The sequence below is a fragment of the Papaver somniferum genome, unplaced genomic scaffold (genome assembly GCF_003573695.1).
Source record: "Papaver somniferum cultivar HN1 unplaced genomic scaffold, ASM357369v1 unplaced-scaffold_18, whole genome shotgun sequence".
Classification (NCBI taxonomy): Eukaryota; Viridiplantae; Streptophyta; class Magnoliopsida; order Ranunculales; family Papaveraceae; genus Papaver; species Papaver somniferum.
In genome coordinates, this window is record NW_020627707.1 from 1,233,256 (window position 1) to 1,245,163 (window position 11,908).

General features: G+C 37.1%; 1 protein-coding gene across 1 annotated transcript; it reads left to right on the forward strand.

Annotated features, from left to right (window-relative positions):
* The first annotated feature begins 6,339 nt into the window (after positions 1-6,339).
* Positions 6,340-10,819, forward strand: LOC113338103 (30S ribosomal protein S9, mitochondrial-like). Its single transcript, XM_026583625.1, has 4 exons — positions 6,340-7,125; positions 8,923-9,366; positions 10,173-10,253; positions 10,500-10,819. Exons 1-4 carry the CDS (start codon positions 6,453-6,455, stop codon positions 10,589-10,591), a joined length of 1,290 nt encoding a protein of 429 aa, XP_026439410.1. The 5' UTR covers positions 6,340-6,452; the 3' UTR covers positions 10,592-10,819.
* Positions 10,820-11,908: the final 1,089 nt, after the last annotated feature.

An 11,908-nucleotide genomic window follows, 5' to 3' on the forward strand; every position in this document is an offset into this window, starting at 1 on the left:
GGTGTTGGAGTTGAGGGATACATTGGATAAGTTAACAGTGGAAGATGTGGTTTTCCATCCTTACAACATTGCATCAGATGAAGACGAGGAGGATGTTGATGTTATTAATTTCTCACCTGTTGCGGGTTATAATGGACAGTTGTTTCATCCAGGGGGTTGTACAATGTATAATCCTCGAAGAGTACTTAGACAACTTTCTTGTGTACAAAGTGTCCCACAAGTGGAAAACTTCAACTTCAAGGTAAAGAAGGTCGGAACAAAGAACAGCGAGAAGAATTTCATCCCCAAATAGGATCCTGCTCCATCAGTGGACCACTGGAAGAACTTTGGGGATTATCTTGTTCCAGTCGAAGATTTACTTATGTTTTTGATGAGAAAAGGTGAAGTCAAGTGCTAAATTGTTGAAGAAAATGATGGCAAAAATCCGGAGTGGAGAGCCGATGGAAACTCGAGAACAAACAGACCTCTAGTACTAAATAACTAATGTTTTTAATCCCAACCTTGTCAATACAAGCCAGGTTGATCCAAGCCAGACCATGCCGTCGAAGAAGAGTCGCCGAGAAGGGGAAGGTTCAAGTCAGATGGTTCAACAGCAAAGCAGTGGAGATGACACTCCTAGTGACGAAGGACGACCTAAAGCTCCTAAACGCAAGAATAGAAAAGTTTCTGGTAGTGGTCGTGGTAAATGAGTGATTGCAACAATTAGTACTTTGTTTTCTTATGTTTGGAAGACTTTTTTATTGCGGATTTGGTAGTTTGTTTCCTTATGTTTGGAAGACTTTTGTTTTGCGGATTTGGTAGTTTGTTTTCTTATGTTTGTTTCCAACATTTAGTTATGTGGATTACTAAATGAATTTCATAATTTGGTTTTTAATTTGTGTTTTAAGGGATTAGTTTGGCTATTTGACTCATATGTGTTTCGTTAAATTCAAATTTTTGGTTATTTGACTCATATGTGTTCCATTAAACTCAAATTTTTAAAGAAATTATTAGGAAGTTCGGTTAGTTGATTAAATTTGGTAAACCACCGAACTTGATAAACAACAAGTTCGGTTGGTTTGCAGATTTAATCAACAAACCGAACTCATTAACAACAAAATTTCAAAAGTCACGGTGTAATGTTCGGTTACCTGGTATTATTTCGCAGGTAACCGAAAAACAGACCGAACTATGGAGCTCAAAAATCAGTGAAATTTTTTCTAAGTTCGGTTACCTGCAAAATAATACCAGGTAACCGAACATTACACTGTAACTTTTGAAATATTGTTGTTGCTTAGTTCGGTTAGTTGACCAAATCTGCGAAACAACCGAACTTTTAGTTCGGTTTTGTCTATGCATTTCCTATGTAACCGAACTCTGTATTTTGAAATTTGAATGACACAAATTTCAAGTAACGGATATTTTTCTTGCCGTTATACACCTATTTGGTTAGTAAATATGTGTCTCATAGTTAACATTTTGTCTCAAAATCTTCTAAAAATGGCAGCTAATAGTGCTAAATTTAATCTAGATGAAGATCTCTCTCTTTGCAGAAACTAAAAACTATACTATCCAAAGAGGGGTGAAGAACGAAGAATGAATGGTATTATGAGTCAAAGTTATTGGGGGAAAATTCATGAGCAATTTTTCCCCGACACAGGAAACCCTCATAACCGTGATCATATAGCTTTGTTACTTCGATTTGATAAGATTAAAGAGAGAGTTGTGGAATTTATGGCTTTGTTTCGGATTGTAAGGCGGTATCGACTTAGGGGTGAAACAGGCGAGGAAATTCTTTTAACAGCAAAAAATGAATGGCGAAGATGGAAGACAAAGAATTTCAAATATGAAGATCATTTCCGCATCCTTGTGCACTTTTTTGTAACGCGTTTCAGATATTAAATGTTATGCAATTTTAGCTTTAGTATCACCCACAACTTTTGTTTGTTATTTTGGTGTTGTATTTTAATTAATTATTGAACTTTTAAATACCCGAATTAGTGAAAATGCTCTGTCCATAAGAAGTTCCGTTTGTTCGTTATTCTGCGGGATCAACCGACCTGCTAGTTCGGTAGTATCTCAAATATATGTATGCCACCGAACTATCTGTTCGGTTACCACCATAAATTTGATAGGTAACCGAACCTATCACTGTAAACCAAGAGTGACTTTTTGTATAAAAGCAAATTATGCAAACACACTATAATACACCCAAATTCCAAAAAACACAATCTTTAATTCTTATGATGTTCAAAGCACACATATTCTAACTAAGGGTACATTTAATCATCTCCAAGGGAAATTAAACCTTCGTGTATAATTTTGTCTGATTCCTCCAAAGCTTTCCACATCTCCATGTTATGTTCATACATAATGCACCAACCCAACACTGTGTCGAGGTTAAATCCATTCCAATAAGAGCATCCTCATATCGGAGGCAATGGACAATTGTCTTCTAACCGAAGGCCTATAAAATGGTTGAGGTTAACGAGCGCAATCACCGCTCTCCTACATCTAAGTTTCTCGACACATATGGTTGTTTTGGGAGTGTATGTGAAACTAGCACCTTTTGAGAAATAGTGAACCACGCAATTGAATGCGTCGGCGATTAAGTGCCCCATATCGGCATGTCCATCCAATGATCACTTGTGATTGGATGGTCCCCGTGAAGACGCATTTGAAACCTAACAAATTGAATATTGAGACTAGCATCACCATCGGACAACATTGTCTTGTAAAATTCCGGTTTCTCCTTTATCTTCATCAACATCCTTTAACGGACATAAGTTATTTGATTATCATCATATAGCTTGGAACCTTGAGTGAAAGGCCCTATTTGTTGTACGACTACATGGAAACCGCAATTACCATCCGAAGGGACGTCATGGGTGGATATGACGTAATCTCTAATGTAAGGAGGTATCTCTTCCGAGTACCTTTTATCATCAAGAGGTGGTGTATCAATTGGAGCCTTTAGATTCACGTCTCGTTGACTTGGTTGGTTCGGTTCCGACGGAGTATGTTGAGAGTGTAACTTCGGTCCTTTTTTCTTCATACCCCGTTCACTTGACTCGCCTTTTTAAATAATTTTCCTTCCCCTTTTCTTAGAATCTTCTTGGTACTTCGCCGCGGTATACTCATGCCTTGAAGGATCTCTAGTAAAAGGAGTAATTTCACTTTTCCTTTTATCCAACACCTTTGCATATTCTCTAACTTGTTTTTTTGTTTCTTTGGTTTTTGGCCTACCTTTGCCCTTGCCTTTATCCGATTCTTGCACATTCTCTGAAGTATGTGGAAAAACGATTGGCCGCATGTCATCCCAAAAGATTTGCCTTTCGAGTTTCTTCATGTTCCGGTACATTTCGATACCCATTCTTCTCATTTCATTGTCACCAAACTCTTCTCCGACATCGCCCTTTGGAGGAGGGACAAAACTTAATTGTTTCCAATATGGATCAATATCGCTTAAATGGATTATGCCATGTTCATACTTAGCTATCATGTGGCGATAAGGGAGTCCCATAGACTTCCTCATGTTGCAAACACACACCTCATCCGGCTTGGTTCTCCATATGTCGATCAAATTCACCTCAACTATTAACATCTTAATGCAAGCGTGTGAAACATTATAGTGGAGTCCCTTGAACAACCGAAGGTCCGCCATTTTCTTGATGTTACCACCTTTGTCTACAATCTTTTTGTACTTCATGATGCGGATTTTTTGGAACTTCTCTTTAATTCTCTCAATATCGCGTTTGAATTAACTCTCCATTGCGTTAAACACAACCACAAAATTATCGACACATCCAAAGAGATTTTTCTTCAACCGGTGGTGAGCCGATTCTACCAAACTTGTCGCTTGATTCCCAAAGTGTTTATAGTTGTTGGTAAAAGCATAAACGAGGCGCTCTTTGTGCGGTTCCAACCATTGCTCCACTACATACGTTATTATATCCTCCGGATATTCGGGGCTAGACCAATGTTCTCTAAATTCGGCAAGATTTAGATAATACTCTTCTTCGGTGAGAGACCAAGTCAATGCCTCCCATTCCCCGGAGAAGGCAACCCATTTAGCGTGATTTATGGTGTATTGTTTATCGAATTCCTCTTTTGCATCCACTTGTTCATCTTCCGGTATCTTACTAATCTCTTCCAATCCTTTCCTCTTAGGTGGACAAAGTTGAGGCTTGCACCTATTCATCACATTGCACCATATATGAAATGTACAAAGCATATTATGTGCCAATGGGAAGACTTTCTCTATTGCGTTCATCAATGCTACTTCATTTTCCGTCACGATAACCCCGGGGATATCATCATCTCGGTAGATCGCCTTCACTTGTTGTAGCGCCCAAGTGTAACTTGGTTCTTGCTCGTCCTTTAGAAAACAAAAAGCAACGGTAAACGGTGACTTCGTCGACGTACGACCAACAATGTTCAACAATGGCATCACGTATTTGTTTGTCTTGTAAGTGCAATCCATTATGAGAACTTCATGGAATGATTGAGCCAATTGAAAACTCTTCGGATGAGCAATGAAGAGATGAGTAATTTCTTCTTCCGGACCTACCTTCTTTTGAACTGCGTAGCCTTTCTCTTGAGCCAAAAAAAATAATTGTTACATTACTTGTCTATCCTTCAATTCATTCCCTTTAATTGTCTCAATTGCATTGTAAATGGTGGACAAAGATGATACGTTATCCGGGTTATATTTCTTTAATAAGCGAAGCATAACGGTAGGTGGAATACTCATTTTCCTATACTTAGAAATTTTTTCCATTTCTTGAGGAGTGAGCCTTGCGGCCATTGCATGTCCTTCAAGATCTTCTGGGCGAGGGTGGTTATGACAACCTACCACCTTATCCATAGCTAGAAACCATTTACTCGTTAATTTGCTCTTGCTAAATACTAACTTGAACGGGCATTTAATTTTCTTTGAGCATGTTGTGTTCTTCCTCGTCGTCTTTCCTTTATACACATAACCCTTCCTCTTGTGACTAACATCGGGATCTCCACTTCTCTCACAAACCATTTCAAAACGAGTTTGGCTTTCTTTTCCATTCAAAACTAAGACACACTTGACTCTCTTAGCATGTTCTCTAGCCCAATTCTTCGCATCAATAGGTAAGTCAAATACCAACTCATTAGCATAGTAATGAGATGTATCTTCGTACAACATACCAACCGGAGAAGGTTGATCATGCATTGGTATAGGTTGGCATTCCATCTACAAGAAATATAACAACATCAATTAGAATTACATTAGAGTTCGGTTACATAAAATTTTTATCGCAAAAACCGAATTCTAAGTTCGGTTCATAAGGCAAAGTTGAAATATAACCGAACTAAACACTGTAACTTTTGATTTTTTTTTCTGAGTTCGGTTGTTTACGCTTTTGTTTCAAGTTTGCGAAACAACCGAACTTAATACATTTAGTATACTCTTATATTATGTCAATTTCGGTTAGCTAGTTCGTAAACATGCAGTTTGCGAAACAACCGAACTTTTTACACTAATTTAACTCTTGTTTGTACGTAAGTTCGGTTAGTTATGGTTAATTGGTTGCGAACCAACCAAACTTTGTACACTTAGTTAGATCTAATTTTTACGTAGAGTTCGGTTTGTTAATTTGTTACGAACCAACCGAACATAACGCTGGTAATCCTAGAAACTTCCATTAACGGTGAGTTCGGTAACCTGCGTGTTTGGACCAAGTAACCGAACTGCACTTTCAGCCGAGTTCGGTTGCTTGTTCATCATGCGATGGAACCGAACTACACATTCAGGAGAGTTTTACATCTTCTTCACAGAAGGTAACCGAACCGTCCCAAATCCAGTTGAAAAAATTAGATTTTTAGGAAAGTTTTGACCAATTCAACATACATTATCCAAGTTTGGAGCATACCTGGACACCCAAATACTCTTCCTCCGGTTGTGGTTGATAAAATCCATCATATTCATCTTGAGATTGAGTTTGGGGAAGAATATAATCACCATCTAAGAAATAACTCATATCCGGATCATTGTGAAGATTAACAAATATTCTAGGAGAGGATGGAGATGAAGAATCAGATGAGTCTTCGTCACTTGAATACCCAAAGTTAGTGAATTGGAATTTTTTTTATTTTCCATGTTTTTCTCCTTCATCTTCTCTAACTTTACTCTCTCAATAGTTCTACTCATCTAATAAAAAATCCATCTTTTAATTTAATTTCACTAATTAATTTTAAATCATTTCACTAATCATAACCTAAAATTAATTATGAGGGTTGTTTAGGTATTAATATAAATATCTAGATATGTGGTGATCTAAGTTTACTCTAATGTCTTTACCCAAAATAAAACCATGGTCCCCGAACAAACCATGATGCCCAAAAAATCGTTCTAACTTAAACCCTTGGTCCAATTTTTCAGCTTCTACACTGAAAGGGGGTTCTGCTTCTTCTTCCCTTCGGAATCCAACCCAGCAATAATGCTCTCTCGATTCATTTCTCGATCTTCGTCTTCTTCTCATCTCCGTTTCCTAACCCTAATTTCATCTTCAAACCCTAATTCTCTCATTTCCCAATCAACCCCTTCTTCCTCTAATCCCATCTCTCAAGACCCAAATCCCTTCTATCTTAAATCATCTCGGTATTTCTCTAGTAAGGATAAAAAAGACCCAGTCTCGAATTTATGGAGATTAGGTACTGATAATGATGATGGAGATGGAGATTCAGTATTTGGAAATGGGTTAGAATCATGGGGCAGAGATTCTTCAGGAATTGGAGGAGGTATTGATAATAGTGATTTATACAGATCAAAGAAGAATAAGAAGAGTGGTGGTAGAGGTAGAACTAACAGTAATGAAGATTCTTCATTTGCTTCAGGAAGTACTGATTTCTTTGGAGATATTATTGATAATGAGTTTGAATCAGACGTGAAAACTAGTAGTAGAGGTAATCCTGATGGTGGTGGTGGTTCTAGAGCTTGGAGCTTTGTTGAGGATGAAAAGGATGTTTTTGATTTGGGAGGAGAAGGGGAGAGGAGCCAAGAGGAACTGCAATTACTACATGATGATGGTGTGGAGATGGATGAGAATGAGAAGGCGGCAGCTAATGAGCTTCTTGAGATTGAGAAGAAAAATCTTCTTCAACAATTGAATGGTATGGTTTAATTTCCTTTGTTGTTGTGTTTAATTGAAGTTGTTCACTTGTTGAATTGTTTGTATCAATTGTTGATGCGAATATCTTGTTTTAGATTGTAATTGTTTTTAGTAAAAAGTAATATTGTGGAGTGAAACATGAAACATCTCATCAAAAAAATTTGAAGATTGTATCCAGTCAGCATGATTTTGGGATCACGAGGGTGAAATTAGTATTGTGCTGTTTTAAAGTTTTGATTACATTTTGTACCTTAGTGAGTAGTTGGTTTTGGTAGAGAAGTGAATAAGAAAGGGGGGCGAATACTACAGCAAGTTATCGAGCCACATTATCTGTAACTTAGCGATCAGCAGAATCTGAATCAAAGTTAAGTAGTTAACCATGAGCCTGTCGATTCAGGTTTTGCAAAGTACACGAGAACTGATAAATAGCTTAAGCTCTTAAAACATAGAGCCTATTTTTAGGTGCAATGAGATTAGAATGAAGAGCTTCCAAGAGTTAAAGCTCGTGTAACATATTTAGCTGTATAAGAATCCTATTCAGGTAGATTTACACTTTGAAATTGAAAACAATATTTAGCTGTTGGATTATGCATCCAAAAATTCATAGTTCACAGATAAAGATCTGAGAAAACTAATATGTTTTCATTCAAAGATGGCTTATATGCATCAGGTCTTTGTAATAGATTATTTTTCTATTAATTGACTCAAGAATTGTTAGATAGATAGCAGGAAAAAACTTAAAGGAAAGCAGTGAAACTTATCTTTATAAAAGCTCCGCTAATGGTGTTTTTGTTATGAATGGGACTGATTGTGTAAAGTGGGTTTGTAAAGTTATCCATGAAGTTATTTTATGATGAAATTTAACTTTTTCTAGCTTGTTTCCATGAATTAAAGTAGCAGAGAATAGCTCGTTTATTTTGATTATGATGAATGTTCACGCAAATGTGAGCTAGGCAAGAATGTGGTTCATGTACTTCAGAACCGGATTTTATTTCCGATTAATGTTAGAGTTTGTATGTATCATTGAAGACCACACTCCTCTTTCAAAAAGGAAGAACATGGTATGTGCATGTATAACTAATTGGGACAAGTTTCTTGCTGTATGAGTTAGGGACAGTGGTACTGCTACCACCTTGTTAGCGAAACATAGTAGCACTGGTACTTATTTCTTGTTTCTTGTTGTTTAGGTGCATTTTGTTTGGCAGTATAAGCCTCAAGTACACAATCTGTACTTATAAGTTATAAACGATCCCGTACTGTGCTACTGTTCTACGTATTAGGTACATTTTAGAAGTAACACTAATTTTTGCATCCTAAACCTACACTGGTCATGGTGTTGAGTGAAACATAGTGGAGTGTAGATTATTTGTTTTGAGAGTAGTTGTGTCACCATACAGGTTTAGTTTGTAAGATTGTAGAAAGACATCTGCTTAAACTATATGCGACCTACCGTGCTTCCTAGCCTGTTGAGATATGTTAAGACCGTTTCTCCCAAGTCACTGGATCCATAGCTGCTTTTATTCTGATAATATTTAGACCCGATCAGTCCGATTCTGGGATTATAGGATTCATGGAAAGTATATAATCTAGACCCATTAGTTAGTAGGTAAAAAAGATATCAGGACAAAAGACGGCATTGTCCTATTCATGAAAACTTCATGTTCTCTTACTTTCTTATGCTAGTTGTTGTATCCTTTTATAAATTTGGCTAGTAATTTCCAACTGGGTTTTACTGTGGAAAGGTTCTCAAGTTTGAAACATCTAACGGAGGAATCATATTCTCTATTATCATTTGCAGGCCCAGACCGTGCTTTTGGTGACCTAATCGCTGCATCAGGGATAACAGAAGAGATGATAGAAAGCATGATTCTTCTGAAGGACTTAAAAGGGGTGGAGGGGTTGCAACCTTTAAGTGAGTTAAAAGATATGCCTAAGAACGGGAAAAGTGACAGAAAATCTACAAATGCAGAAATTGAGCGCAGAAAACAAGAGGAAGTTGCCAAAGCACGAGTGAGGCAGGTTGATGACAAGGGAAGGGCTTATGGTACAGGACGAAGGAAGTGCAGTATAGCACGTGTCTGGGTCCAACCTGGTGATGGAAGGTTTAGTATCAATGACAAAGCATTTGACGTTTATTTTCCTATTCTTGACCATCGTGCGGCAATCCTTAGACCATTTTCTGAGACAAAGACGCTGGGCCTTTGGGATGTCAAATGTACTGTGCAAGGCGGTGGTCTCTCAGGTAATATTTGTTATTTCTGAAATTAGAGATAATACTGATTATGTTTTTTTTTCTTTTGGTATCAGATGATATTGATTATGTTTAAGGTACAAGAAACTGCATTTGCTGACCTTAGTTTGTCTTGGAGAGGTGTGAAAATGATGCTCGGGGTTTCTTATAGTTAACAATTGTTGCTTTTGGTATACTAGTTCTCAAATGGGACCTTGAGTAGTATCTCTAGCTAACCTGAGTTTTACGACTAAATAGGTGTTTGTTGATCACTAAACTGTATGGAGGTATATGCACCTTATTCTTTTGCATCGAGTTAATTTGTATACTATCGTGTGATCATTCTTGAAATACACAACTTAAGTCGATGGAAGAGACCAAGGTGTCTATACCTCTGGATATGTTTTGATTTGTTGGAATATAAAGATAAACATACACGAGTTAGGAGCAACAGCTTTTGAACAATAGCTTCATGAAAAGTTCAGCGAATTGATCCATAACTGTTATCAGAAAACTGAAATTGGACTAGTGAGATGTCTCACAGATGTCAGTTTTAAGTGACATGAGGCAGTAAAAAAGTATGCCTGAATTTATGCTTGCAACATAAACTGGTCAAACATTGTGTGAGTTAATAAACAGATGCTGGTATCGAGATTCAGTAATCACTCTAGATTTGGTTGATTTTGACAAAATGTGGTGAAATACTCTTAATCAGATACCCAATGCCCTTAAATCCCTCTATGTCAACCTCATTATTGCTTTTTCTCTTCTCCTCTTTGTTTCTAAGAAATTGAAAAAACATGTTTTTGTCAAAATAGGTCAAGTTGGAGCCATACAGTTGGGTATCAGTAGAGCCTTGCAGAACTGGGAGCCTGGCTTGCGTCCATACCTCAAAACTGGTAAAATTGCAGAACTAAACTTCATCGATTTCTCACAATCTTTTCAGATTAGATTCAAAATAACAAAATTGATCAGAGGAGTTCTCTCTCTGGTTGTACAGTATATCCAAACTGCAGGTGTGGGGTATTTGTTTTGTGGTTCTATGATATTTGGAGTATTTCAACTATATCTTCTGACTGGTCATTTGTCATGTTTTCTTGATCTTTTTATTTGCTGTTAGCTAATGTCTCATTTGTCATATCCAGAGGGTTTCTTGACGAGGGATTCACGTGTGGTTGAAAGGAAGAAACCAGGATTGGCAAAGGCAAGAAAGAGCTTCCAATGGGTTAAGCGATGAGGACACCGCCCAACATATTTTTTATATACTGCCAGTTTTGTATTAATCATTTAGATGTGGTATACCTGATTATTTTCAGTCATGGATTCTTCACTTTCTTCATTTTGTTGAGATTCACCATCAATACTTAGGGTTAAAAACTCTTTGCCATCTAATTCCTGGATCTCAATCATGAGGCATGTAAAATGTGGTTTCTCTTTCATATTATGATTCACCCGTTTCAAATTTCTCACTGGAATCACTCTTTTTCGTTTTGGTTAATGGATCAAAATCAAGTTTTTTTTTTCCTTCTTTTAGAATCTCTTTTTTCCTTCTACTTCTCTTCACTCCCAAAACTAAAACAGTATCCCCATTTTCTATCTTTAACTACAAATTAAAATCATCGGGGATTTCGTGTTTCCCCCTCAAAATAAATAGCTATTTTGCTTTTCCCCCTTTTTAATTCATAATTTGTAAAACCCCTTTTCCGTTATAACTGCCGTCATCACCCAGCCAAACAGTACACGTGTGATTCACGTGTGTGTCATAATAAAATACTAAACAGTAAAATAACAATCCTAAAGTAACCCAAAAAACAACATCGTCATCTTCTTCGCCGCCTGCACCACCACCGACTCCTCCGTCACCCAATTCTCCACCACCTCCAAATGAACAAATAGCGCCGCTATGAAATACCCTGCGAAATTGATGGATTTTGGTTCCCTTATATTTTCATATCGTGAATGAACAATAAAAGAATGGGGTTCCAAAAACCCATGGAAAGTTCTTAAATAATCAAAAAATGGGATTATTTATTTTTTGGTTTTGTTTTTGGGTTTAAATGAAATTCTAGTATTCATTTCCTTCTTTCTGTGTTTTTCAAATTAAGTTGGATCGATTGTTCATTTGTTCTAATGGATAGCATGAATGGTCCTGAATGGTTAAGGTCATTAATGGAGTCAAACTATTTATTCCATGTACAGACCATTGTATAAATAAGAGTGAATGCAATTATTTATTCTTACTGTTTGATGATGGTTTCGATGGCATAACCTGTAAATTGGTGTCGATGATCTTGATTCCCGAGGAATGCAATTATAAAGTTATAAACCCACATCCGAGTGATTGAGTTTTTCTCTCAAGCTTGTTAATGGCGGATATGTGGATGGATAGGAATTTTGCCACAGGAACAGAGAGATAGGTCTGTGCAAAAATAACACAGGCTTCATTTCTGACCGGTAATCACTGCTAGTGTACACACGTGAATCGCACGTACGCTAATGACCGGGTGGTGACAGCAGTTATAACGGAAAGGGGTTTACAAATTATGAATTAAAA

What these genes read in the sequence shown, in the direction of transcription:
- LOC113338103 (XM_026583625.1), top strand. Translation starts at nt 6,453, where the DNA reads ATGCTCTCTCGATTCATTTCTCGATCTTCGTCTTCTTCTCATCTCCGT. An exon ending in TCTTCTTCAACAATTGAATG is followed by an intron (nt 7,126 to 8,922) that starts GTATGGTTTAAT and finishes TATCATTTGCAG; the next exon opens with GCCCAGACCGTGCTTTTGGT. An exon ending in GCGTCCATACCTCAAAACTG is followed by an intron (nt 10,254 to 10,499) that starts GTAAAATTGCAG and finishes TGTCATATCCAG; the next exon opens with AGGGTTTCTTGACGAGGGAT.